At 47.3% G+C, this 27,966-nt stretch overlaps 2 protein-coding genes across 2 annotated transcripts; both read right to left on the bottom strand.

The window, feature by feature from the left end:
* Positions 1-52: 52 nt before the first annotated feature.
* On the bottom strand, positions 53-20,128 carry LOC101046192 (butyrophilin subfamily 3 member A3-like). The gene is given in 14 exon segments (XM_010337984.3): positions 53-1,108; positions 1,110-1,782; positions 3,318-3,344; positions 3,735-3,761; positions 4,747-4,773; positions 4,863-4,883; positions 5,077-5,277; positions 7,504-7,785; positions 9,492-9,839; positions 10,101-10,189; positions 12,035-14,015; positions 15,017-15,186; positions 16,086-16,219; positions 20,026-20,128. Coding segments are annotated over 10 exon segments (1,737 nt in total). The 5' UTR covers positions 10,180-10,189; positions 12,035-14,015; positions 15,017-15,186; positions 16,086-16,219; positions 20,026-20,128; the 3' UTR covers positions 53-1,056.
* Positions 16,764-27,791, bottom strand: LOC101054376 (butyrophilin subfamily 2 member A1-like). The gene is given in 8 exon segments (XM_039462632.2): positions 16,764-18,028; positions 20,026-20,052; positions 20,146-20,166; positions 20,712-20,933; positions 22,269-22,550; positions 25,834-26,181; positions 26,920-27,030; positions 27,486-27,791. Coding segments are annotated over 7 exon segments (1,593 nt in total). The 5' UTR covers positions 27,002-27,030; positions 27,486-27,791; the 3' UTR covers positions 16,764-17,417.
* Positions 27,792-27,966: the final 175 nt, after the last annotated feature.

Below are 27,966 nucleotides of genomic sequence, written 5' to 3'. Positions count from 1 at the left end.
TGCTGTGTTGGGTAGATACCAGAGTCTAGAAAAAGCCAAGTTGAAGAATAAGCATTTTTAACAAATTTATTGAACAATCAAGACTCGACAAGCACATACCAAGTAGAGGGGATACAGTGGGGAGGAATAGTAGTCATGATAATGAGGAACAGTTTCCCTAGGAGGCAGCAGTTGAAAGGAATATCGGTTTAATACCCACCAGTGACAAGGGGTGGAGAGACCCCTTTCCAGGAGAGCGAGTCCACAGCAGGATTAAAGACATTCCTGTAATTCTAGCTTCCTCCATCTAAATTTCCTGCATTACACAGATTCTTTAGGGTATTTGCTCTGCCTGGAAACCCTGACTGTAGGAAGCTTGGCTCTGGCTGCATGGTCACTCAGCACAGTTGTTGGGTGGGCACACCTGTGCACCATTATTTACTCAGTGTGGCCTCAAGTCTCCTTCCAAGTCACGTGTCACGTGGGTACCGTGAGGTTATTCTCTCAACCAAGACACTCGGCAGAGCTAATCCAAGGAGTGCTGGGTCTAAGGCTCTGACCATCAGCTGGGAAGGAGTCAATAGGGGTGTCAACCCCACAACCACCTACAATGATCCCCAACCTGGAGCTGTCCTGGGAAGGGAACCTCAGGGCTACAGGTGGGTTCTTCCCATGGGGAAAGAATCAGGCTGGAAAAGAATGGCCAAATGGCCAGGGACTGAGGATGAACATCTCCCAACTGCACAAATTACCATATGAGTTATGTAAGTTACTTAATGTCACCCTGCCTCAGCTTCCATACTCACAAAGTGAGACTACCTGACAGGGTACTGTGAGGATTAAAGGAGTGACACCCACCAAAGCTCATAATATAGCACTCAAAACGTTTAAAATTCTCTACTAATGTTAGTCATTGATGAATAGATCCCAGCTCTGTTGTTCACTAGTCATGTCTACTTTGTAAAGCTAATTTGCTTTTCTGCACCCCATTTCCTTATCTGTATAAGGGGACAATAAGTTGGTACCAAACCGAAACTACTATCATATGAATAGTTGAATGAGTATCAGTAAAGTGCTTCAGTGTGTGTCTGCAGTCTTATGGTTCTGCTTGGTTGCTGTGGAGGGGGAGGCCGTCACCTCCAGGCTGGGCAGGGTGAAGCAGGGATGTTTCTTCAGCCTGAGGCTCCCCACTTTGGTTAGCTAAGCTGGGGGCCACTGGTGTCTCTAGAGGATGATCAGGTGCAATTAGGTCGGGATACGGGGAACTCTCTACTTTTGGCGCTGGGCAAATGGTCAGGGCAGTGGGCTCCAAGGTCAAAATTCTGAAAACAGGATACAGAGGCTCAGAGAAGGAGGTGTGTGGGAAGGTGTAGATATGCGATCCATCCACGGCATTGTAGAATGAGACATCTCCAGTCTCATAGTCCAGGAAGACCCCCACTGTCCTAGGGGACTCAGGAAGTGTCAGGTTGGTTCTGGGCTCAGTGAGAGCCCGATACTTATTTCCATCAGTCAGCCCCATAGTCCAGTATCCATTCTCCGGTGTCATTTTGACCCAACCTTTTTTCCTCTCCACGTTCTTATTGCACACACCTATATGCCACTCTTTCCGGTCCCCCACCTCTACCTCCCAGTAATGTCTCCCTGAGGTGAAGCTTCCACAGCCAAGCACACAGTAACGCCACTCAAATCTCTCGGGGTTGTCTGGAAGATCCCGGGGCTCCTCAGCACGCTGCACAGTCCTCTGGTCCTCAGAAACCAGGAGGATGGGGTTTGCTGTGTCTGGATCCAGAATCACATCCGCTGCAGGGAGTTTGAGGAAGTATCCATGGAGTCAGCCATTTTTCCTGGATTTCAGAGCCTCAGCGTGCAAGGCCTGGGCCATGCTGAGGAGGCCTGAGTCCAGAGCCTGGTGTCCCTAGCCTGCCCTGAATGTGACTTTCTCATCAATGTCATGGGAGAAAGCCCCAGGGGTCTTGTGTTCAAAGAAGAAATGAAAGTAATGTCAGTACCTGCCTAACCCAACACCCTGACGTCGCCTCAGGAAGCAACAAGTCTCTTCTTTCTATGTTCTTCCTGTTTACCTCCCCACACTGACTCAGCCCACGAATGCTTTGTACTCAGAGGTTAAGTTTCAATCTCTACCACGTATGAGGTAAATGAGTTCCCCTTTTCTGCAGTCTATGTTTCCATACATCCAATTTATTTAACAAGGCGGAGCCTCATCTGAAGCATTTCCTCATCCAAAAAATGGGGATAAAAATACGAATCTCTAGCATTGTACAAGGTAATCATGTTACTTACTCAGCCCACAGCAGAGCATGAAGGACGTTCCTGAAGTTCTAGTAGCTGCAAGGCCGGGTCTGTGCTGGGCTCTATGCAGGGCTTATATGCCCCAGGTTCACTCTCCACCCTGCAGCTTTCCCCACCCTCTTCTGAGCCCCAAGAATCTGTCCTCTAAGGACAGCGCCACTGGGCTCCCTTGTCCTCTGGTTTGCTGTTGGGTTTGGCCAATGAGAGGCCCTGATAGACGACTGGAAGGAGGAGAGGAGAGACTCACTGTTTATTTCCCTGCTTCCTCCCTGCCAGCAGCAGCTGCTGCTGCTCTAACAAGGCCTGCTCTTCTCAGGAAGCCCTCTCTTTGAGCTACCTCTTTCTCTGGGTTCCAGTCACTGCTTCTCCTCCCTGTCGCTCTCAGGCTGGGGGTGGAGACAGCTCCCCACTCTTGGGAACCATGGGGGCACTGCACTCTTCCTTGTTGCCTTCCCTTAACCCTCCTTTCCAAAACCTTCAACCACCGGGTTTGAACTCGCCATCTCTTTCTTAGTAGGTTTCTGACCAATGCATGTTTATTATTCCTTCAGTCTTCACCTCAACCCCCTCAAAACACGGATTGCAATCATCATCTAATAATGTGGAGGCCGAAGTTCAGAAGCCTTAAATCCTTCGAGGAGACACAGGCCGCAGGTGGTGTGAGAAGCCAGAGAAGGACAAAGTTCTTAGGGCCGGCATGGCCTCCTCTGCTTGCATTTCCACCCTCACTCTCCCTGCAGTATTACTCAGTGTGTGTCTCCCTCCGCTCAGCTCCACCCTTTATGTGTCTTCCTTCCCAGGAAGGTCTGAGGAAGCCCAAGAGAGCAATTCTCCCTGGTTCCCTGGCTCTCAGCAGGAAGGGCCTTGGTTAAGGGCCGCCTTTTCAGATTGGGATTTAATGTTGCCTACCTCAAACTCTCCTAGTCAAGGGAAATTTTCTTCTCCAAATCACAAGAGTTGGAGGAGGAAAAAGGAATACGTTCCCTCAGGTTGTTGGTCCAGGGAACATACAGTGATTGACTCACCAGGCTTGAAGAGGGCCATTTTCCATTCTGAAAGGAAAGAGACACAGATAAAAAAAATCAGTATTTTTGTACTTTTTCCCACTCCATTCACTACATGTTTTCTCTCCTTTTCTTCAGAGTCTCTTCCTGGGTCCAGCTTCCCTTCTCTACAACTCTGATGATCAGGGGTGGCACCTTCTCAGAAATGGCGGGCTCTGTTCCTCTGTGACGAGGGAAACAGACTGCAAGGCCAGGCTTCACCTGGGTGTGTCCAGGGTCTTTAGAAAAGCAGAAGTTGACCCCCCACCATGCAAAATTGAGTCTTTGGATTAGATATGATTAATAGAACTGAGAACGTTCATGGGCCACAGCAGAGAAAAGGTGGAAATGTTCACGGCACATGACCCAGAAAACTCAGAGAGCATCAGGCTCACTCACCATGATAGGCTGAAGACTTCTCTCCCCCTACAATGAAAGAAAGATAGAGATGTCATCTAAACTCTGCCTTTTCTGTGTTGGCCCATTCTCGTTCCTTTCACATCCATCTAGTCTTTCTTTTTGACCATCCCACCCTTCCCACCCTTCCCTGTGGTCTCACTCTGCAGGTTCAATTCTCTCTTTATGCCTTCTACTTGATATCAAGTCTAGGAACATCGGTTGAATGCTAGCGGCAGCGCAGACACTGTGAGAGTTCCTTCCCAGTGGAGTCCAGCTCATCTATTTCAGATCTTGTCTATACTCTTGTACCTGGGCATAGGCGTCACCATGTCTATATGTGTATGTACAGGAGTACAAGGTCCATCCTTCTCAATCTGTATCATTTCCTGCTTTGCTCCAAAAAGAATTTTGGAAATTTAATGAGCAATTTAGGGACTAGTTTTTGAAAGCAGTTATGATAAATCGGTACCAACTGAACTACTGAAGCTACTCCTATTTATTAGACACACTTTTCTTCCTCTCTCTTCTCTGATTTTCTTATTTCTTAAATCTTCCATTCTTGTTTTCCTTTCCACATCCTCTAGATTATGGAAAACAAGAAGTAAGGTTTTCCTGCCATAGAAAATGCACCTTATCCTTCTTTTCCCTCTTCATTTTGAAGTGTACCCCTGGATATTCCTCAGTGTTTTTTAGGGCATAAAGGTCTATAGCCCATAGTACAAAGAGACTGAAGACCTTTTTGGTTTTTTTTTCCCCTGAGAGAGAGAGATGGGTGGGGGGGGTGGGGGGGGGAGAGAGAGAGAGAAAGAGAGAGAGAGACAGAGACAGAGAGAGAGAGAGAGAGAGAGAGAGACTCCTTCTGAAGAGTTTCTCCAAAGAGTCACACTTATTTTCTTTTCCTAATTAAAGGGATTCAGGACCACTTTCAACCCTGGGCAAAAACTTTTGGGCTGGAATATTTCCAGGCAGAGAATCACAGATTTAATTCAGAGAAAATGTCAAAGCTACTCACGAGCCAGGTACCGGATTTTTCTCCACTCTGCAATGGAATGAACAGGGAAGAGTCATTGAGGTGCTCAGTGTGGGGACGGAAGACGTGCCTGGGTGTCTGGGGGAATGGGAACTTACTGAGTTCCTCCTGGAGCGTCTCTGGAAAATGAGCAAAAAAAAGAAAAAAACAAAAAAAAAAAAACCAAAAAAAAAAAAAGAAAAAGAACTGTTATGGGTGAGGGGGGTTTTGAGAAAACAAATCTTAAACGTGAACCAGGGTGGGGACGGGGGTGAGAGCTTCAGGCTGGGGCAGGCAAGCCAGGGGCTCAGATTCTCTGCTCTCGTTGGATACCTCTTAAGCTTATTTCCTGCTTTGTTGTGGCATATCCCAGTTCTTTCATCTCTCGCTCTCTTTCTGTCTCCCTGGACAGCGCAATTATTTCCTTCTGCTGTCGCCACAAGAAGTAACTGGCTCCTGCGAGAAGCAGCAGCGAGATAGGGAGGGTCCCTGCCAGGGCTGCCATCCAGGGCTGGGCGCTCCTGAAGAAGGGGTCTGTGAAAGGAAGAGCGGTGGGTCAGGGGCACCAGGTGCACTCAGCCTTCCCAGCCGGCACTGCCCCAAACTTTAGCTGCTCAGCCCAGGTCGGGGCATGGAATCTTATCTTGTGAAGTTCGTAAGTGTTCTCTCTCTAAAGTCTCAGAGGACTGTAAAGACGACTTTGGTAAACCCTCACTGCAAGCTACTACTAATACTTATCTGGAGATGTCTGCCTCTCACTTGGGAAGTACCTTGAGCAGAGTCATACACATTTGTTTCTAAGTATTTTTTTAATAGGTGACACATTTACATGGTTCAAAAACTACATCTACATAAAGTCATGCAATGCTTCCATCCACCCAGCCCTCCCTCCCTCCACTTTTAAACTTCTTAGTCCACTTAATATGATGCTTAGGAACATAAACTGTGGAGTCAGAGGACACAGCTTTCAGTGCTGGCTCCTTCATATGACTAGCAGTGTGGTGCTGGACTACTTACAGAGCCTCTCTGTTTGGAGTGGCCTGATCTATAAAATAAGCCTAACAAGAATACCAATTTCCTAAGGTTAGTAGAATTAAATTAATACTTAAAAGTTTCTGATGAGCTGGGCGCAGTGGTTCACACCTGTAATCCCGATACTTTGGGAAGCTGAGGTAGGCAGATCACTTGAGGTCGAGTTCTGAGACCAGCGTGGCCCACATGGTGAAATCCCATCTTTACTAAAATTACAAAAATTAGCTGGGCATGGTGGCGTGTGGCTATAACCCCAACTACCTGGGAGGCTGAAGCTCAGAGGTTGCAGTGAGACAAGATTGTGCCACTGCACTCCAGCATGGGTGACAGAGTGAGCCTCGGTCTCTAAATAAATAAATAAAATGCCCGATGCATAGTGAGTGTTACAAAATTGCTTGTTAAATTTTAAAAGTGTAAATTAAATAACATAATCAAGAACGAAACAAAAAGGAAATTAAAACATATTCCTATTTTTCTTCTTGTTTAAACTAAAATTAACATTCTATACGCATCATTCTGTATCTTGCTCTTTCTGTGTAACGTGTATCTTGGAGATATTTCCATATTAGTATAGACAGAATTATCTCTTTTATCTTTCACAACTGGGCAGTATTCCCTTGTATAGGAGTTCACCGTCAGTGAGCATCTGCATAGTTTCTAACATTGTACAATCATAATCAATGCTATAAGAAACTTTTCACAGGCTGGGCATGGTGACTCACACTTGTAATCCCAGCACTTTGGGAGGCTGAGAGAAACGGATCACTTGAGGTCAGGAGTTTGAGACCAGCCTGGCCAACATGGTGAAACCACATCTCTAGTAAATATATAAAAATTAACAGGGGTGATGGCATACTTATAATCTCAGCTACTGGGGAGGCTCAGGCAGGGGGATCTCTTGAATGCAGGAGGAGGAGGTTGCAGTGAGCTGAGACTGTACCATCACACTCCAGCCTGGGCAACAGAGTGAGACTCCCTTTCAAAACAAAGAAACAAACAAAAAACCCGGACACTCTTTTCATGGATCATTTCATTACAAGCATACCTATCAGCTAAATTTCCAAAAATGGAATTTTAGATCAATAAATACATAGTTTGGATAGATCCCCCAACAGAGGTTGTGCTAATGTGCACCAAAAATACAAGTGGCGTGAGCAAACGCCAGAGTCACCGCCTTCCTATACTCCTGCTACAGCCATGTGTTATCAACCAGGCAATTTTGTTTTGATTTTTGCCAATACCATAAGTGAAAAATGATTTCATGTTTCCCTAATAAGTGAGAATGAGAACAGAACCCTTTTGTGGGTTATTTCCTTTTCTGTGAATGAATAATTCATGACCTTTGTTAAATTGTTTTACCCAGTTTTTAAAATCTTTGGTTTCAAGGAGATCACCTCTTTACGAGTTTGTAAATATATATATGTTTTCCCATTTTGACGTTTGACTTTACATAAGAAGCTTATCTTAATGTTTTTCTCCCAATTCCCATTGCCTGTACTTTCTAGCAGACAGGAAATGTTCAGTAAATGTTTGTGTCATGAACAGCTTTGTGGAGGATGGAAGCTCCCCTAGAGCAGGCAGGAGGCTCCAGGTCCCTGCTTTGGGCCTTACATGCAGTGCAGAGACCCAGGTCGACTCCAGAGACTCACACAGTAGAGACTCACACATCCCCCTTCATTCAACTGCCACAGCTCAGCTCGCTAAAGCTGAGGACAAGCAGACACTGACCTGCGACGGAAATGCTGGCTGTCTTTTCTAGGCCGAGGAGGGAATTTCTGATGATGCAGGACACCCGCTCCCCAGAGCTGCCTCTCATGGTCACTGATGCTGCTACTGCATACAGACCCGCTCCATCTGCAGCCACAGGTGCTTCCACAGCCGGGATGTTCTCTCCCGTGGCGTCGCTCCACTGTATTTGGGGCTGGGGGTACCAGCCAGTGGACCTGCACTCCAGATGGATCCCTCCAGCTTCATAACCCTTCATGTCAATGTGAAGATCAGAACCCAGTGCTGTGGAAAGATAAATCAGCCTAAATTCTGGAGATCTGTATCAGGGAGGGTCTCGACGGGAATCAATGGCAGACTCAGATCTGGTAATTCAAGGAAGATTTCATTCAGGAGCTGTTTTCAAAAGTGTGGTCACGATGAGGGGAAAACTAAATGGAATAGTGCTATATCCCAGGGTCAGTAACAATGGGGCTATTCCCACCAGCCCCAATTACCAGAGGGAGGAAGAGGGGGAGCTGTTTTGGAGACATAAAACAAGAGACTTGGCCAGGCGCAGTGGCTCACGCCTGTAATCCCAGCACTTCGAGAGGCCGAGGCGGGCAGATCACGAGGTCAGGAGATCCAGATCATACTGGCCAACATGGTGAAACCCCATCTCTACTAAAAATACAAAAATTGGCCGAGGGTGGTGGCACATGCCTGTAATCCCAGCTACTCTGGAGGCTGAGGCAGGGGACTCGCTTGAACCAGGGAGTCGGGGGTTGCAGTGAGCCAAGATCATGCCATCGCACTCCAGCCTGGCAACAGAGCGAGACTCCGTCTCAAAAAAGAAAAAAAAAGAGAAGAGATTCAATCATTGAGGACTTTCCTTAGAGGAGTTGTGACCTTCGGCAAGTCAATGCAGCCAGCCTGAGGGTACCTTGCAGGAAGGAAGCCAGGAAATAAGCACCCAGGCCTCTCCTTTTCTCTTCCTCCTGCCATTGTCTGCTACAGCTCCCCTTAAACCAAACCCATACAGAAGCCGCAAAGCAAGCGATTGCACTGAGAAAGGAAAAGCTGTCCCCAGCATCTGGAACCTGACACCAGGTCTTGGTAGCCTCCTATGAACATAAGCAGTATCACAGAACATAGACAATAGTACTTTGTCACTGTGACAGATCATGGGAAAAACAAGACTACCCACATTATGCGTGAGTGCAGAGGAAAACATGAACATTGTCCAAACCACAGCAACGACCAAACATCCCCCAGCGGCAGTGAGGAACTGCCGCCCCTTCATCAATTGCAGCTTTAGTCTCACCCTAGTCTCCTTCCTCCTAGATAAGATTGACTAAGGCTCCCACTCACAGAATTAACCTGCCACGCCTTCCTGATGGCATCTCATCCAGAGCGGAGGACTAAGTCTATAAACCCTCCCCCAAGTCCCCTAACATGGGCCTAACTGTATACTAAGTCTGCTCTAACACCTTCTGACTGAGACCCCGCCACAGCTCCCTGTGATGTGTGTTCTTCCTCAATGCAGCAAGTGAGAAACACGCCTCATTTTACTACAAAAGTGTTCCTGGGAGTCACCGATTGGAAAACACTGGCAGCAGATACAGTCCCTATGGCGCCTCCCAGGCCCGTGGTATTGTGCACTTGGTGACACAACAGGAGCCGTCTGTTACTCAATTAGACCAAAATGACTGTGTCCCAGCCACTGACGCGACAATTTCTTATGCTTCCTATCCCTCCTCCTTCACTTGCCTTATGTCTCTGGTGGCCAGAGGAAGGGAGTTCTTTACTTGAGCATGTAGGGCACAGCAGGAATTCTTCCTAAAGGAAAACCTGTGTCCTACTCAAGGGGCTCAGAGAGGCTAAGTTGGAAGGCAGCACAGGCAATTGCTAGTGAGCAGCCAGGGTTGTCTGCAGTGCTTCTGGAAGAGGAACTCTGCATCTGTTCTAGAGCCTATGGAGAAATATTCTCAGAACAAAACCCGGAGGCTCACCTGCAACCTTCAGCTCCACCAGGGCTTTTTCATAGAAGTCACCGTCTTGGAAATAACACAAGTACTTTCCGCTGTCGGAGGCTGTGACGTTGTGTATTCGGAGAGCAGCCTTCCCTGCAGCGATGCCATCCCGCAGAATCGAAGTCCTCCCTCGATACTCTGCGCTCTGCCTGTCTTCCACTTCCTTTCCGTCTGCATACACGCTCACCACCTGCCTGAGGCTGGAACTCACCCACCTCAGCTCCATGGTCTCTGCACTCATGGTCGGGACCAGGTGACAGGGCAGATCAGCGTCTTCACCCACCATGGCCAGGATGGGCCCAGGGGGTCCAAGCACAGCAAACTGAGCTGTCGGCACAAGGGGGAGGCTCCGTCAGAGGGTGCTGGGGTTGGCGTCATGAGAGGAAGGGTGCGTCTCAGACAGAGAAAGTGAGATACAGAGACCCTAGAGGGGAACACGATCCTAAGGGAAGCACCATTTGTCTCTTAGTGACACATGAACCCACGGGTTGGCATGGACTTCAGGTATGGGAAGGAGTCAAAAGTCCTATGAGAACACTAATAGGTAACTGTCTACTTCAGAAACATAAATGTGCAATCGTTTCCTACCTGAGCAAGGAATGAGCAGCTGGACCAAGAGGAGGGAGACATGAAAGCTGAGCAGAAGAAAGGCCAGGGAACTCGCCATTTCATCCGTGCTGTGTATCAGGAGACACCAGAAAGTGTGGGTCAGACACTATGTCCTGGAAGAAGCTATGGAATTCTACATGGAAGCCTCCACTTCCCCACAGCTAATCAAGTATGGTGACTGAGGAAGATCTTGCCTCTGCAAAAGATTTCTGTCCTTGAGTGTCTTTGTAGTTCCAACATGGAAAATCACCTGTAAAACCATGTCTACGTAAAATGCACATCTGTTATCCGATCAGGACATCCTCACTCTACTGTTTGAAAATATTCAGAATATTCAGAATCCTATCGCTTCCCCAAACTTTCCCTGCCCGTCCAACCCTCTGATTCCCCTGTCATTCCCCTCTGATTCATGCAGGACCTTCTTCACTGGGCCCTCTGGTTCTGCCCGGTCCACCACCGTGGGTGTCCAACACTGGACTCCTCAAAGCCTCAGCTCTTGGCCATGATCACCGTCAACTCATGGCCCAGTGAACTCCTGGTGGGATTCAGGAAGACTGCCTGGTGGGGCCTTGGAGTCAGTGAGGGGCTGAACCCACCACATTTAGTCCAAGGCTAGTGATCAGGGAACTGCAAATAAGACCAGGCCTTACTTCTTTCTTCCCTCCATAAAGTCATTCAACAAATATTTACTGAGTACCCACAAGGGGCCAGGCTCATGACATTAGGGTTAGGGACACAAAGAGGGTAAGCAATAAGTAAAGGCATTCAGATTCACAAGTTATTTACTCTCGGTAAAGGGACAAAACCACTGGAACTTTATTTACTCATACAATATCATGAAATGTGAAATCTAGAATGTGCACAATTGGCCCAGAAATTCCACTTTCTGATGTTTAGTCTAGCAAAGTACTTGCATGGGTGCAGGGAGAAGCCTCTGTGTGAACAACACTGCAGCACTATTTTTAATATAAAAGTGGTAACCAACTGAGCCAGCCACCCAGCAGAAACTGCTGAGGGGAACGATGACTTCCCTCAGAGGGAATTCAGTGCAGCGGGTAAAAAGAGGTTTTTTTTGCCCTTTTCTGACCACAATACGTTCTTAAGAACATGCGGTTGGAATATTTCTTCATTCGTGTTGTCTCCCTTTCCTTCCACCAAATCCCAACTTCTGAAGGTCCCTATTGTTTGCACTCTTGCCTCTCCCCAAGTGCCTACATGTGTGCATGTGTACACACACACACACACACACACACACATAGGCACCACACCCCTTTTTCTGGGCCGAGTACTCTACACACACACCCGCAGGCATAGCACCCCTTTCTCTGGGCTGAGTACTCTACACACACACACACACACACACACACACACACAGGCAGAGGCACCACACCCCTTTCTCTGGGCCAAGTACACACACACACACACATACACACAGGCACCACAACCCTTTTTCTGGGCTGAGTACTCTACACACACACACGCACACACACACACACGCACCGCACCCCTTTCTCAGGGCTGAGTACACACACACACACACACACACACACAGAGGCATCGCACCCCTTTCTCTGGGCCGAGTACTCTACACACACACACACACACACACACACACACACAGGCACCGCACCCCCTTTCTCTGGGCTGAGTACACACACGCGCGCGCGCGCACACACGCACCGCACCCCCTTTCTCTGGGCTGAGTACACACACGCGCACGCGCACACACACACACACACACAGGCACCGCACCCCTTTCACTGGGCTGAGTACTACACACACACACACAGCCACCCCCACAAGCACCGCACCCCTTTCTCTGGGTCGAGTACTCTCCCTGCATGCCTACTCATAACTCTTAGCTGTCCTCCCAGGTATTGTGGCCCAGGCTCCAATCAACATCCCCCACTTACCTCTTAGCATTCCCCTCTGAAAATCACAGCCCACTGAAGAAAGGCGGTTAATAGGTCTCCATTCCTTCTATTGTGGTTGAGTCTCTTATTTGGAAGAAAGGAAAAAGGAGGCAGAGGCTGGCTGGTCGCCATGAGGAATTGGAACAATCTCTTTTTGGAAGTTAGTGTTTTGATTGGCTCAGAGGTGATGTTTCTCATCAGTTGCTGGGCAGAAACCACTGCCGAAGGTTGAAATGAAAACTGAAAGTACATTGTACACTCTGAAGAAAAATTCCAGCCCCACCTCCCTTAGTGTTTGTGTTTCTCCGTGTTTATCTGTTTGAATCTTTCTTGCGTGTACATGTATGTACATATTTCTACATATTTACTTAAGTCTTTTATCATATCAGAAATATCAGCAGAATAAAATGGGAAAAGCTTATAATGTGAAGGAAAGATGTGCACTAATTAAAATGCTATTGTAGCAGTCCGTTAACATTTGCTTGCGTGAATATGGGTACATGAAGGAGAAGGATATTTTACCAGAGTCAAATAAATGTATAAATAGAAAGAAAACCAGATACGATGCACATTTTTAAGCACCTCCAGCATCCAGGCTCAGGATCTGCTACCAAATAATATAATTTTTCTGGTTTCCAGAGCAGTGCTGCTTGACATGTTTTACCCTTTTCAGGACGTTTTTAGTGCACGTGTTTCTGAGCAACTTCATTCGTCCTCAGGTGCTGGTTTGTGCTATATTGCATTTTCCTGTGTATTTCTTTTTTGTGCTGCCAGTGGAGTACATATTCTCTGAAGCTGGACTCTAGATATACCGTGAATGCCATCTCTGTAAGAGGTCTATGGGACAAACTGGTTCTTCCTGTGGCCTAGGATCACAAAACACACTTTTGGATTTGCAAGTCAGTGATCAAAGCTCCTAAGGCTAAGATGTGACTGGGCTGATGGAATTTGATTATATCGTAACAGCTTGAATTTAGGCTGTGTGGTATCTGGTTGAGAAGGACGGTCGCTTCTGCATCATGCATTCCCCCTTTCTTCTTGGTGATAAGGCCTAATTTTCTTGACTACTGCAAATTGCTCTTCTATCTTCTAGATACTGAGACCAAGAGACTAACTTGGAACCAATAGTTTGTAGGTGAAAGTTGTGGGCTTGTGCTTCTCCCAGAGATCCTTCAAAAGGGAGGCCAAAATAGCTGGGAGCATGAGGATACTCTCTATGTACTTCCTTCTTCCTCTTGCCTAGGATGTAGACTATTTAAATGGAGGTGCAGCACTCTTCCTAGGACGATGAGGCAACCTTGAGGTTGGAAGCCACATTCAGAGACAGCAGAGAATGAAGTCAGAAGCAGGCTGGGGCCTGAATGACATCTCTGAGCTGCCAGATTAGCCCTGAACTGTCACCATATAAATTCATTTTACAAAACAAAATAAAACAAGAAAACCCTTGTTTTGTTTAAGCCAGTGGTATTTCTGGTCTCTGTTATCACCAGAATTAACACAAATTTTCCCTCCCCCCTTTTCCTTCCCAACATTTTATCATAAAACTTCTAAAACATAAAGCAAAGGTGAAAGAATTTTCAGGAATACCAATGTATCTACCATGTAGATTGTAGTGTTACAGTTAATATTTTACTAAACTTTCTTACTTTATTATAATCCATACCACTGTTCATTCCATATCCATCCACCCTTATTTAATTATCCATTTATTTTTAAATTCAGTCTATCAGTAGGTGCACGGCTTGAAATTGTATCATTAAGAACAATCACCCCATCCTCACCTGCAGGATCCAAGTCGCTTTGACACAGAGAAGCAGCTAAGGTGCTAAGCTTCAGATTAGGAGTTTCTGAGCCCAATACTTTGTATCTCTGAACTTTGTAGTTTCTGAAGTATGAGGCTCCTGGGTCCATTTCTCATGCAGTCCTTTATACAGAACTCTGGGAAGAAGTTCTGGAAGAACTTCAGAAATCTGGAAGAAGTCTTGGGAAAGAAATAGATGGGAAATGGGGCAGAAATGAATTCAGCATTCAACAAATTTTTATTGAGAACCTACTATCTAGTAGGTCTCAGCTGCTAAAGTTCAAAATTAGTGAGGACAGATTGCACAATGAACTGGATAAGAGCACTAATTCTGAAGCCAGGTGGCCTGCATGACCTTGGGCCAGGTACCTACCCTCTCTGCGCCCCAGTTTCCTAACTGTAAACTAAGGACAGTAATAGTACTTGACTTTTAGGGTTGCCATTTTAAGGATGGAATGATTAATACATGCAGTTTGTTTACAACAGTGTATCAAAGAGTAAGTCACAAGAATGTATGCTAAGTGCAAAGTGCACTTAGCCCTCCTTCAAGACCTAGGCACTTGATCCTATCTTCTGTTTTTCATAAGACCTAGTGCAGTGTCCTGCATGTAATAGGTGGGGCAAATTGCCCAGAAATCTGTCTCCTTTATTTAGTCTCATCAAGAAATATCCATTTCTCATGGTTATCTTACCTCTTGTTGCCATCAGGAACTCTCATGAACACAAATTTTCTTTATGCTAAATCTAGCTATCCGTTAGCAAGACCCAGGCAGGCTGGCTCACTATCTACTGTCTCTAGGCTTTTTTTTTTTTTTTTTTTTTTTCTGTCTTCATGTGTTGTCATCCACAACTCATTAGCCCTGGAACCCAAAGCCAGTTAACTAATTACTCAAAGCCTCTGTTTCTGTGTCTGCAGAATGGAAATGAGACCTGCTCTGTAAGTTATTTAAGGAAGAGTTAGCACAGCAACTTCATGTTTTAACCCTCAATGGATTTCACTGTCTTCCATTCTCAAAGGCTCCATTCTGAGCCCTGCATTGGTGGCTGCTAAATCCACCTGCCCTGAAGACAACATCCACTGAGGTGAGGAAACTGAGGGAGAAACAGATTTTGGAGGACAAGAGAGGAGCCAGCATAGAATCCAAGGTCAGGTTTGGATATATTCAGGTTCAGGAGCTTACCAGAAATCCCTGTGGAGATGCAGAGTAGGCAGGACAATAATAAATGTGGGCCTGGCATGGTAGCTCATGCCTGTACAGTTTCTTAGGACCCAAACCTTGTGGTCATTCTTGATGCCCTCCTTTTTCACACCACACATTGAAGTTTATCAGCAAAGTCTTTTTCTCTCTGTCTTGAAAATAAATACAGCAACAGATCGTTTCACGGCTCCTCTCTGGTGCAAGTCATTGGCAGCTCCCCTCCGGATCAGTGCAGTAGCTCCCAACAGGGTCTTCCTGTTACCATCCACCACCCCTACCCACAGCCCATCTCGGTCTAGCATCTGAAGTCAGTCCAGTCCTCTTTCTGTCAAACCTTCCAGTGGCTCCCCTCTCAGAGGTAAAGCCCAGGTTGGCATGATGACTTTCACAGCCATATATGATCTGGCCCTCAACCCCAGAGGTTGAAAGAATCACTCTGGATTCTTTCAATAATGTCTATTTGTAACTGCAGTAATACAATTTCAGACTATTTAAAGTTTTTTCCGTCCTGTTGGATCACTGAATTGTCTCAAACCTAAAATACTACCATTAAAGCCAGAATTTTAGATGCCTGATTCTATTAATTAGGGTTCTCTAGAGAGACAAAACCATTATGATATAGATATAGATATGTATGAACAGGTGTTTATTAGGGAAATAGGCTCATATGATTATGAAAGCTGAGAAATCCCACAACAGCTCATCTGTACGATGGAGACCCTGGGATGCTGGTAGGATGGCTCAGTTTAAGTCTGAAAGCGTCAGAACTAGGGAAGCCGACTGTGTAAATCTCAGTCTAGAGCAAAAGGCCTGAGAAGTCAGGGCTTCCAGGTACAATTCCCGAAGTTCAAAGGCCGAAGAGCCAGGAGTTCTGATGCCCAAGGGCAGAAGAAGAATGTTTCAGCTCCAGAGAGAGAAAAGAATTTGCCTTTCCTCTGCCTTTTTGTGATACTGGGCTCCCAGCCAATTGGAGGGGAAAATTTTGCACTGACTCACATGCCAATCTCTTCTGGAAACACACTCACAGACACTCCCAGAAATAACATCTTACCAGTTGTCTAGGTACTCCTTAGTCCAGTTGCGATAACTCCCGAAATTAACCAGCACATGGATTCACTTCCAGGATCCACTACCGTATTCTAATTTCCAAATGTGGTCTCCATTCCCAGGGATAACTCTGATACACTGTTAAAGAGTTTCCACGGTTAGTACTATTTGCATCATCATCATAAAACATTTGTTGTTTTAGATGTCTTCCTCTCAGTAGGGTACAGTAAGGATTTTTTTGGAGCCTATATAACCTATGATATACAAATTGATTTAATGCCAAAGCAGACATGGGAATACAAACATCTATTAAGTCAGACATTAAATTTGGAAAAAGTTAATCAATGTTACACTTTTTGTCCTTTTTTTTTTTGCACACAATAGTTGATTTTTTCATAAAACATCTTATATTAATTTTTAATTGGTTCATTCATGCTATTTTACCATGAATTAGTAAACAACATTTTAACATTTTGTTTCAATCTCAAATGCCATGAATATTAACAAATATCAACCCAAATAAACAAAAGCTCCTCAAGGCCCTAAACAGTTAAGTGTCTAAAGACATAAGTAGCCCAGGAAGTTTGAAGTCACTGGTGCCCCCATGAACCGGAACGCTCAGGTAGATCTGGTCCAGTACTGCCCCGCTCCACCAGGACCTCAAATCTCAACCACACTCGAGGACAGAGTACTGACTCCTTGTTTACTGCAGGGGCACCTGACCCAACCACACCCACATGTCCATGTTCTTCATTCATCTTCATCCCACGTCCAGGCCTGTGGGTGTGTGCTCTGGAGATCCTGGGGCTGGGTGGAGATGAGCCATCGTCTCCTGGGACCCCTCAGCTGTTATGGAGGGACTCAGCCACCCTCACAACCTTGGTCCCTCCCGGCTCTCTGGTTCCAATTCCTGTCTCTGACCTGCCTATCTGGTTCCCTCTCCCCTCCAGTGGTCGTGTGGATTCCTCTCTTCTCTCACATCCTGGCGAACACTGTTGGCTTCATTCCAAGTCCACAGCATCTGGTGCCAACTGGCATACTGGGCTCAATGTTGTCACCCTGATGCTAAACAGCAGGTTCGCTGCCAATCAGCTTCTCACACTTTCTTCCTGGCTGGGAGCTGTGTAACAACTAGTTCCCTATGCCTGGATCCCATCCCACAGTAACAAGCAAATGAACTGCTAAAGCCACAGCCTAATGAGGTGAACAGGGGCTGAGGTCTGGATGGGGTGTGAAACAGGCAGCTGCAAGATGTCCTCTTATGTGACCATAGTGGGGAGAGCGTGTCTTCCGCCAGGGGTGTTGTGCGGTGGCTGCTGAGATGGCCAGGGCTTGTCTACATGGCTGTGAGACCAGGGAACTGATCCTGTGGGTTGTGGTGGGTCACTGCCCTGTGAAGTGTCAGGCCCTCTTCAGGCACTGTGACCCCATCGGCTCCTGTGAGTGTGGGGCAGATGAAGATGGGGCTGTCATCAGATCCTAACCTGAAGAAGGGACTCACAGGGACAGAAAAGATTGAACGGGGGCATGTGTAGATGTGTGATCTGTCCTTCATGTTGTAGAAGGAGACGTCTCCAGCTTCATAGTCCAGGAAGACGCCCACCCGGCAAAGGGACACCTCCATAGAAAGAATCCACTTAGTTGAGGTCAGGGTCCAGTAGTCACTTTCACACATCTCCAAGGTCCAGAAGCCATTCTGAGGAAGCAGCAGGAACTCTCCTTTCCTCTTCTACACACCCCCAGTCCACTCAAGTACGTTTTCCACCTCCACCTCCCAGTAATGTTTCCCTGAGGTGAAGCTCTCCCGGCCCAGGACACAGGGCTGACTGTCGAATCTCTCTGGGTTGTCTGGCACACTCTGCCTGAATGGGTCGCGCCTCACACTTCTCTGTTCCTCTGGTAGGAAGAGCTCGGGATGAGCAGTGTCTGGGTCCAGTACCACATCGGCTGCAGAGGAAGTCTTGGTTTTAGGCCTGGGGTCTCAGGAACCCTGGGGATTGTGTGGTTCCTGGTTCCCAGAGAGGTCTCAGAAAGCTACATGGGGAACCCCATGTGGGGCCATTTCCATGAAGGCCCCCTGATCCTAGGCAGCTCACACCCTAAGAATTACGGAAGTTGATTTTTTTTTTTTTTTTTTTTTTAATGAGATGGAGTTTAGCTCTTGTTGCCCAGGCTGGAGCACAATGGTGCAATCTTGGCGCATTGCAACCTCTACCTCCTGGGTTCAAGAGACTCTCTTGCCTCAGCCTCCTCAGTAGCTGAGATTACACGCATGCACCACCACACCCAGCTAATTTTATATTTTTAGTAGAAACAGGGTTTCTCCATGTTGGTCAGGTGGTCTTGAACTCCTGTCCCCAGGTGATCCACCCGTCTCAGCCTCCCAAAGGGCTGGGATTACAGGTGTGAGCCACCACACCCGGCCTCTGCAGATGCAATTCTATCTCTCCAAAGACAGAAGCAGCACTCTTAGGTTGAGAAAAATTGAGGCTCTATGAAATCCAGAGGGTTTACGAAATGAGCCCAAATTAATCATTCACATTTTCTCTCAGTATTCTAAGATCTATTCCCTTTTCTATTCAAGACCTATGATCTCTGGGACTTTCTTTACTTAGAAACTTTCCAACCTGGCTCAAACCAGTACAGTGACTTTATGTCCCGCTCATTCTCTCCTCAATGGATCAACTAAGGTGGGTCTTTCCCTTCACACTGTCCTGGAGGGTAAAGTGTCTCTTCATTGGTCCTATGTGTTCCTTTTACCAGATGACAACTGATTTAGATGATTGACAAGGCACCCTTCAAGGATAAAGAAGGAGAATAAATGTCCCCCCAAAAAACCTGCTGCCTGTGGGGTCTGTAGGCAAAGGTAAGGAGAAAGTATTTCCATCCAGTTTTGCTTCAACAACGTGGGTCTGGTATCTGAAGGTATGACTTCTATATATCTACTGGATCAACAAACTCCAAGAGGAAAAAAAGAAGCTGTCAGGGGAAAAGCAGTTTGAACAGGAAAGAAACTGGGATAAAGGAACTGGAGAAAGAACGTATAGGCAGGTATAAGAAATGTAGGTACCTACCTAGGTACATTTCCTGTTGGTACAAGAAAGGCTTCAGACTCCAGGCATTCTGCAGACCTCTCCCATCTGCATTTATTCTTACTTATTCAGTCTACCTTTCTGTTGCATTAAAACGATTTCCTCTATTTCCCATGGTGACATGGTCTGGTTGTGACATTTTGTTATTTTGTACCAAGTTGACAGTGGCAATTTTGAAATTCACCCAAAGAGGAAAGGTTCCTGTGCCATGGTATCTAAAACTGGGACTCTGTGGTGTTTACGGGCAGAGGGGCTGAATCACAAGACGGGAAGTGCGCACTGGGAGCGGGCAACTGGCTTCCCCACTCTCCCACTCACCTGCGGCTCCCCCTCCCCTGGCAGGCTAGACACAGAGAGTTGGTGCTCTCTTAGGAGAAGAAAGGCATTTGTGGCCACCTGTTTGTATACCATTCTGTCAGGTTTACTGCGAACCTTTATAGCCTCTTCCCACATGGGCCTTCAACTATGAACAGACTCCACTGTCTCTAGTATATCAATTGCTAAGACAGCACTGTCTTCTTTCAAATTGATCCAGGATCGAAGAGCAACAACTACTGAAATGTAACTCTTAGGAAGGCTATTATATATGGAAAACCTCTGGCAATCACACATTAAATTATTCCATAAGAGAACGGATCGGGAGATGTAAACCATAGGGTTGAGTGAGAGCTGCTGGGATTCCCTGACAGAAGAGCCGTGATGCATCACTGCTGGGGCCCTGCTGGAGATCTGACCCCAGTTACCTGCTGCCCCCGCCCAGCCCTGGGCCCCCTGCTCTTCTCCTCTAAGGAGTCCTGTTAGCTGGCTAGTGGGGAGACAGCTGAGGTCTGAGGGAACATCAGAGGCACTCACCAGCATGTAAGAATGCTCTTCTCCATCCTGCAAGGGACAGACAGGTGAATGTCATGAGATGCTGCTCACTGAGCAGAACACAAATTGTACACCCAGTAGTTCAGGAAAGGCTAAACTTACTCAGTTCTTCTTGAAGTTGCTCTGAAAAAAAAAAAAAAAAAAGGAAAACAAACAGAAGCAAAATGATGTCTTCAACAGAAGAACTAAAAAAGCAGGAACCCTCCTTTCTATGAACAGCAATATCTCCCTTCCCTCATACCTAGGACACTATCAGAAACCAGAAATGACACACGATCAGGTGGCTGGGTACTATCAGTGCCTTGTTAGACTTGCTTTTGCTCAACCATTTAGTACTTCATGTAGCCAGGTGAATGAACGCAGTGCGGGCAGAAGGAAAGAACACAAGCTCTCAAGACTCATTCTGAGGATGTGAGTTCCAAGCCCTTGCTGCTGCTGCTGTGCATTTCCTCTCTCTTCCCTACGATGGTACCTGGGAGGGTTGTGTCCTTTCTATAATGCTGAACTGTCCTCATACTCTTTTATTTATTTATTTATTTTTCATTAAACAGGGTCTCACTTTACTGTTCAGGTTGGTCTCAAACTTCGGGGCTCAAGTGATCCGCCTGCCTCAGCCTCCCACAGTGCTGGGATACAAGCCATGAGCCACCATACCCAGCCTCTTTTACCTTTTCTTTGAAGTTCTTTCTCTTTTTCCACACGTTCTTTCTCCAGGTCCTTTATAGCAATTTCTCTCATTTCCCATTCAAACTCCTTTTCCCCTGACAGCATCTTTTTTTCCGTTTGGAGTCTGTCGATCCAGTAGATACATACGGCAATGGGTATCATCAGAATAAGCACAATGACAGGCAGGGCCACCACACAGGGAGACGCACTGGGCATGAAGGATTCTGAAAAGGCAGCCAGAAATGTCCACTTAGTTTGAAGACAACATCTGGGCCGAGATGCCCCTAGGAGCGCATCTCAAGAGCTCCTCAGCTACCTGTTGTGTTTGTTTCTCCCTCAGAAAACTCAGACGGTGAAAGAGATGCTGGCTCACTGCTGGCCGACACCTCAGTGGCTTCCAGGCCAGGGCCCAGAGGCAGCAAAGCAGAAACATCTGGAGTCAGCACGGGAAGGACCCGGTGTGTGAAGCTGACCCGCCGTGCTGAGTCAGCACAGCCACCACCCCGCCTCAAGCCACCATCACTCACGCCTGGAATACTGCAGTGCCCTCCTTGTTCTGCCCTTACCATCGGCAGTCTGTCCTCTGCAGAGCAGCCCAAGTGAGACCATGTTAATTATTTGCTCAAAACCTTCCAGTGCTTCCCATCTCACTCACTCTAAGAGTCAAAGTCTGTTTGTGGCTTATGATGCCATATAAAATGTGTTTTCATTCCCTCTGTGAATTCATCTCCTGTCACTTCCTGCACTCACTCACTCCATTTCAGCCACACCAGCATCACGTCCTGGGGGTCCTGGCAACTGCCAGAGATGCTCCTTCCACAGGCCCTTTGCATCTGCTCTTCCTGTAGCTGGGCTGCTCAGTCCTTAAGCGTCTGATGGTTCCTTGCCATTGGATGGGATGAATCCATTCCCATCTTCACAGTGATGCCTTCCCTGACCCTTCTGTTCATAACCGCAATGTCTCAGGCCCCTGCCTCTTTATTCCCTCCTTGCTCAATGTTTCCTATAGATGTTCATCACCATCTGATAGAATACATAGTTAATTAATTATTTAATCACTTTTTGAGGGAAGAGATCTTGATATATTTTCTTCAATGATTTACCTGTTGTTTCTAGAACAGTGTGTTGAACATAAAATATGCTTCTTGCGCATTTGCTGAATAAATTATGAGTGGGATTTTCCAGTGGATTTTGAAGGGATTTTCCAGCATGGGAGGGCTGCAGCATACAGGAGCACCAACTGTAGAGAGTCACCTATCCACACCACTCTCCATGTACTATGGTTGTTTTCAACGTTTAAAAATTGCTGTAGCATAAGGACCTTGCAGGGAAAAACAAAATACCAGGTTCACCCTTAGAGAAGAGGCTCCTACTCCTGAGTGCTGAGACTCTTTGATTCTCCCTTTGTGGCAAGGGGAGAGGCCTCAGCTCAGCTGCAGCCTCCAGCTCCTCAGGGCCCAGGACCATGCCACCCACACTGCTGCCCCACACCCGCTCTGGGCTCCATCTGTGTGCTGAGGATCCCCCATGCACTCGATGACTCTCAGAGGGCAGAAAACTCACCTGGAATAAAAATGACACTTTCTTCTGGCCAAGCAGGGTGTTGTTGACAGAGCAGGACATGTTCCTCACGGACCTGTCTCTGATGATCACAGCTGTGGTGACCATGAAGAGGCCGTCTGTGTCAGGGGTGGAGTCCTCCTTCAGGGCAGGCATGACCTCACCAGAGGGGTCCCTCCACACCGTGAGGGGCTTCGGGTACCACCCTCTGGATATGCACTCCAGCAGGACGCCCCCATCCTCGTGGCCCCTCATTTCAACCAGGGGCTCAGAGCCCAGTCCTGGGGAAGAGATACCCGGGCTCAGCCAAGAGGCAGTGGGGTGTCAGTACCTACTGCCTCTCTTCTGTGAAGGGAGAAAGCAAAGGAAAAAAAGACAGAGGTAGGAAGCAAGAAAGAGGAAGGAGGGAAAAAAGGGTGCGGGTAAGGAACAAAGAACCCTGATGTGGGAGAACACCAGGAGACCAGCGGGCCACATGAACTGTGAGCTCTCTAAGAGGAAAGGATCACACTGCACCCTTTTCTTTGTGGTCCACCTACAGGCCCCATCAAAGCACCAAGCATCTATCTGTTTGCTATAAATGCTTGCTCAATTTATCCTGCCAGACTAACTTTCTCACTTCAAGGCGGGTATGTCGACTTCAACTTGAAACAGACAGGTTGTGGATTTCACTTTCTGCTCCTGAGATGACTTCTCAGTAGACCTCAGCTTCCGGAAGCTCTAGAATAATAACAAGAAGGACAAAAATCTGCCAAGCGGGCAGAATCCTAAGAAACCTTTTGACCGGCCGGGCGCGGTGGCTCAAGCCTGTAATCCCAGCACTTTGGGAGGCCGAGGTGGGTGGATCACAAGGTCGAGAGATCGAGACCAACCTGGTCAACATGGTGAAACCCCGTCTCTACTAAAAATACAAAAAATTAGCTGGGCATGGTGGCGCGTGCCTGTAATCCCAGCTACTCAGGAGGCAGAGGCAGGAGAATTGCCTGAACCCAGGAGGCGGAGGTTGCGGTGAGCCAAGATCGCGCCATTGCACTCCAGCCTGGGTAACAAGAGCGAAACTCCGGCTCAAAAAAAAAAAAAAAAAAAAAAAAAAAGAAACCTTTTGACCAAAGACACTGACCCTTCTGTCTAGTTCAGAACTTCACATAACCACTGCTCTCTACCACCCGTAGGAGGTGACGGTTTTTAGGAGCTTCAACATGCTGCTCCACAAAGCCAGCTCTAATCCTAACTCACACTGTTTACCTCCCAGAGGCTCCATCTGTTAGGCAATGCCTCTTTTGTTTTCCTTTTGCTTTTTTAGAGACAGGGTTTAACTCCTGTCCAGGCTGGAGTACAGTGGCAAAATCATCACTGTGCCCTGTACTCCTGGGCTCAAGAGATCCTCCCGCTTTAGCCTCCCAAGTAGCTAGGATTACAAGCATGTTCCACCATGCTTGGCTACCATTTTATTTTTCTGTAGAGACAAAGCCTCACTATGTTGCCCAGGCAGGGCAATTTTCTTACAGTACTTTGAGAACATCAATTTATTAGAAAGATCTCAATGATCCAGCGATTAAGATAACCATACCACATTTTCAATGTCAGAGATCATCACCAAAAATCCTAAGAACCTACAGTCACCCTAACTACAATCCATCTTTAAATGAATCTTCAACAAAAGTGAATACCAGGTATGAAAGAGCTGCAAAAGCATGGTCCTGGGATATCTTTCAGCCATGTGTGATCATCCAAACTTCTCAATAATTCCTTTGTTAAGTCTCCCAACCAATTTTACCAAAGACAGGAAATTAAACCAATAACTGAAGTCTAGCGCTATGGCTCAATTTTATTATTTTGACACAGTCTCACTCTATTTCCTGGGTTGGAGTGCTGTGGCGTGATCTTGGTTCACCACAGCCTGAACTTCTTGGGTTCGGGTGATCCTCCCACCTCAGCCTCCCAAGTAGCTGGGACTGCAGGCATATGCTACCATGCCTGGCTAATGTTTTTGTATTCTTTTTTTAAAGAGATGGGGTTTTGCCGTGTTTCCCAGGCTCACTTTAATTTTTATCAAGAGATAAAACTACTTATACATTTAAAGGCTCAGCAGAGTAAGAATTAAAATAACTTAGCATATTGGAAAACAAAGTTGTTTAAAACATTCCATGAGGTCCAATACAGACAAATCAGCCGGCCAATCAACCCAAGAGAATAGAATAAACAAAGTTCTAAGCAACCCAGTTCAGAGTGGGGAACGCCAGGCCAGTGACAGTTTTACAGAGAAAGATTAGCCGATTCCTGCCACACAGAAACTATCACTGGTCAACCCTGAAGTACTGCTACCAAGTCTTCCATGACACAGGGTCGAGAAATCCTCCGTCCACGATATTCTGTTTTAACCAGATGAAAGGCTGCCATTGTGAGTAGCAAAGATGGGGCCTCCTACCTGTTATTTGAGGCCCCCTGGGAAGAAGCTAATTCCCTAGTCCTCACCTCCTCTGGTCTGATGGAGTGAAATGCCACCACAGATTATCCTGCACCTTAAAGGCTTTTTCAGTCTTCACAAATATCTTTTAATGCATAATAAACTAACCCTAAGACAGAGGTAGTCACTCTATGTCATTTTAACAAATTCCTAGAATTCCCAGTTTAAACGCATTTCTATGTTGAAACCTTAACTACTTCCTGACAGCTAAATTCTTACTCTTTCTCTGTGGAGTCAGCAGGAATGTAATTTTGCATCTGGACGCGGTGTGGTAGCTGACCCCTGTAATCCCAGCTCTTTGGGATATCGAGGTGGGTGGATCACCTGAGGTCTGGAGTTTGAGACCAGCCTGGTTAACATGGCAAAATCCCGTCTCTACTGAAAATACAGGCATGTAGGTGCACACCTGTAATCCCACCTACTGAGGAGGGTGAGGCAGGAGAACTGCTTGAACCTGGGAGGTGGAGATGGCAGTGAGCCGAGATCCTGCCACTACACTCCAGTGTGGGCAGCAGAGCAAGACTCTGTCTTAAAAAAAAATTTTTTTTTGCTTCTGTATTGTCTTCCTTTAATAAATCCATCTATTTACATATTAGTCACTCTCTCTGCAATCAGCTTTTCAGGAAAGAGGTCAGGATTAATATTTACCAAGAAATAAGAGTTGTTATATCTTAGTTCTCTGGTCAGTCCTTGTTTATTCCAGTTGTCCTGGGACGATTACTAACAGTGTCTCCTCTCTCGCAGAAGTGCACAGCTCAGTGCAAAGGCAGGCATGAGACTTTTCTTCCGAAAGCCACCATATTCCCCTGCTCATGGCCTCAGCTGAGTTCTGCATGTGGTTCCCAAGAAGTGAAGCCCACGGCTTAGCAGGGCAAACCCACCAATGGTTGCCCTTGTGCAGGAAGAAGGATTTTTCCCAGGAATGTTCATTCCACAGAGGAAGTGTCCGTGAAGAATCTGCCTGTGGAAAGGGGACCTAGGAAAGAGGATTGTGCTGGTCTGCTATGGGCCTGCGGTTAGGAGAAAAACTCTCCCCAAGAGTCACGCTGTGCTAACATAACAAGGCAAAAGGAAGTGATGCACTTGCCACCATGCACTTGCCACCATGAGGCGCAGGATGGCTTCATCGGAGGACCTGCCTTCTTGGAAGTAACAGCGGTAGGTGCCGTTCTCTTGGGCTGTGACGTTGTGTATGACCAGGGCCACGCTGCCCCTGCTGATGTCCTTGCTCACAAAGGTGGTTCTTCCTCGGTACTCCTCCATCTGCTTCTCTGTTCTCTGTCTCCCACCTTTATACACGAACACTGCCCGGGAGAAGTGAGACCGGAACCACCGCACCTCCATGTCCTCAGCATTTTTCTCAGGGGACAGATGGCAGCGTAACGTCATGTTTTCTCCCACCATGGCCAAGACGGGGTCAGTGGGCCCCACCACAGTCAACTGGGCTGTTCAACAAAGGGGTAGAGTCACACAAGGACGCCAGTCACTACATCTCTAAGGCAGGAAAGGAAGAAGATATTCCAGGGACAAATATGTTCTTTCCACAGCCATAGGGTCTTCTTGGGCTGGGATTTCTGGGAACCAGCAGCTGTGGCTAGTCAACAACACCCCTGGGAGCAGTAACTATGAAAAGTGCTTCTGCTTCACCAAGGAAACACTGGGGAGCCCGCCCTGAGCACCCTCTGTCCACCCTGTGCCCCTGAGGACATTTTCCTCCATTCCCCAATCTAGCGATGTGCCTGACTATAGTGTAAACTTGAGCTATCAATAGGGCACCTATCCACTAGCTGGTTCCAGCTGAAAGGAGCTGTGAGTGTAAAACACACACAGGATTATGAAGATCTAAAGTTTCAACATGTTGACTATCTCGTTGGTAAAATGGTGTATTAAGCATTTACATATTCATATTTGATTATTTGGGACGAAACAGATATAGTATACAAATTTATTTCATGTTTTTTACTTCTTAAAAAGTAAAATGTAATTTTTTTGAAAATGTGCTACTGTACACGCACTTGACCTTTGTGCCTGGCTGTATTTCTTTCGGACAGGGCTGGTAAATTCAGTGGGCATGCTCAGAATGAAAGGCTGAGTCAACGATCCCACAGTCCTTTCCCTTTGCAGACTGCAGTGTTGACGCTCCTTTCCCACAGGTGACAGCAGCACGCGGCACACATTCCTACCTGAGACCAGTGCACGCAGGCTGAGGAGGAGGAGCAGGAGGGAGGCTGGCAGGGAGAAGGGCAGGGCAGCAGCAGGTTCCATGAGCACCGGGGCAGGCAGGGACCCGAGGCCTAGGGTTACAGGGAGGAGAATCAGCCTAGGAGTCTTGGCCCCTCGGTGCTGGTCGGACCCAACCTCTCCTGTCACTCAAGTAGGTCTCATCAGCCCCCAACGTCAGCGAGTCCCCTGCATGTGAAGGCTCAGGTACCTCCCGAGAGAGGGTTCCCTAAACATTCCACGGAATAAGCAATCAGGGCCAAGATGGAGCGGGCCGCTTCCCGCCCTCCTCCACTCACTTCTCCGGCCAGCGTCCGCTTTCTTCAGTGGTCGCTGGAATCTTCCGCACCCTCCTCCCTTCCCTTCCCGCTCCCCGCACCCAGGCCGGGCCACGGGAGGTAAAGCCAGGCCAGCCCGCGCCTCCCCGCCGTGGCCTCCCTCTCCCAGGCCCCGCGCTCGCGTCCACAGCGGAGGCCGCTCCCCCCACCGCCCCGCCCCGGAGCTGCGGCGCCTCCCCTCCCCTCCGCACCTTGTCGAATTAACGTGGCGTCTTCTCGTCTCCTCTGGTCCTCACATGACGATTCTCCAGCCGTCCTTCTTCTCTCCAACCTGCCCAGGAGTACGGGCACTACTAGATACAAAAAGTCCTCGCTTCCCACTTATGGCGATACCGGAATCTGATTCGCCCGGCGTCCTCAGGTTCCCAAGAATTCTCTAAATAGTTTCGAGCCAGGATTGGCCGCGGTAAGTGAGCCAGCCAATGGTGTGGAGCCTTGTTTCTCAGCAGTTGCTAGGTAGAATACACGGAATCAGAAATCTCAGGCAGCAAGTAACTACTGGGTCTTTTTATTTACTTTTTCTTTGTTCGAAAGCAAAGTACTTTTTCTCTCCTCTCTCTCTTTCTCTCTCAAGCCTTGAAATTCCCCGAGGTGTGTCCCCGAGATTGGTGCCTTTGCTGGTATCCACAAGGAGAGGCTTCTGAATGCAGGGAACGATTTCGCTGGGGAGGA

This window comes from Saimiri boliviensis, chromosome 4, assembly GCF_048565385.1.
Source record: "Saimiri boliviensis isolate mSaiBol1 chromosome 4, mSaiBol1.pri, whole genome shotgun sequence".
Classification (NCBI taxonomy): Eukaryota; Metazoa; Chordata; class Mammalia; order Primates; family Cebidae; genus Saimiri; species Saimiri boliviensis.
Note: the sequence above shows the minus strand (reverse complement) of the source record. Positions and strands in the feature narration are given on the sequence as shown.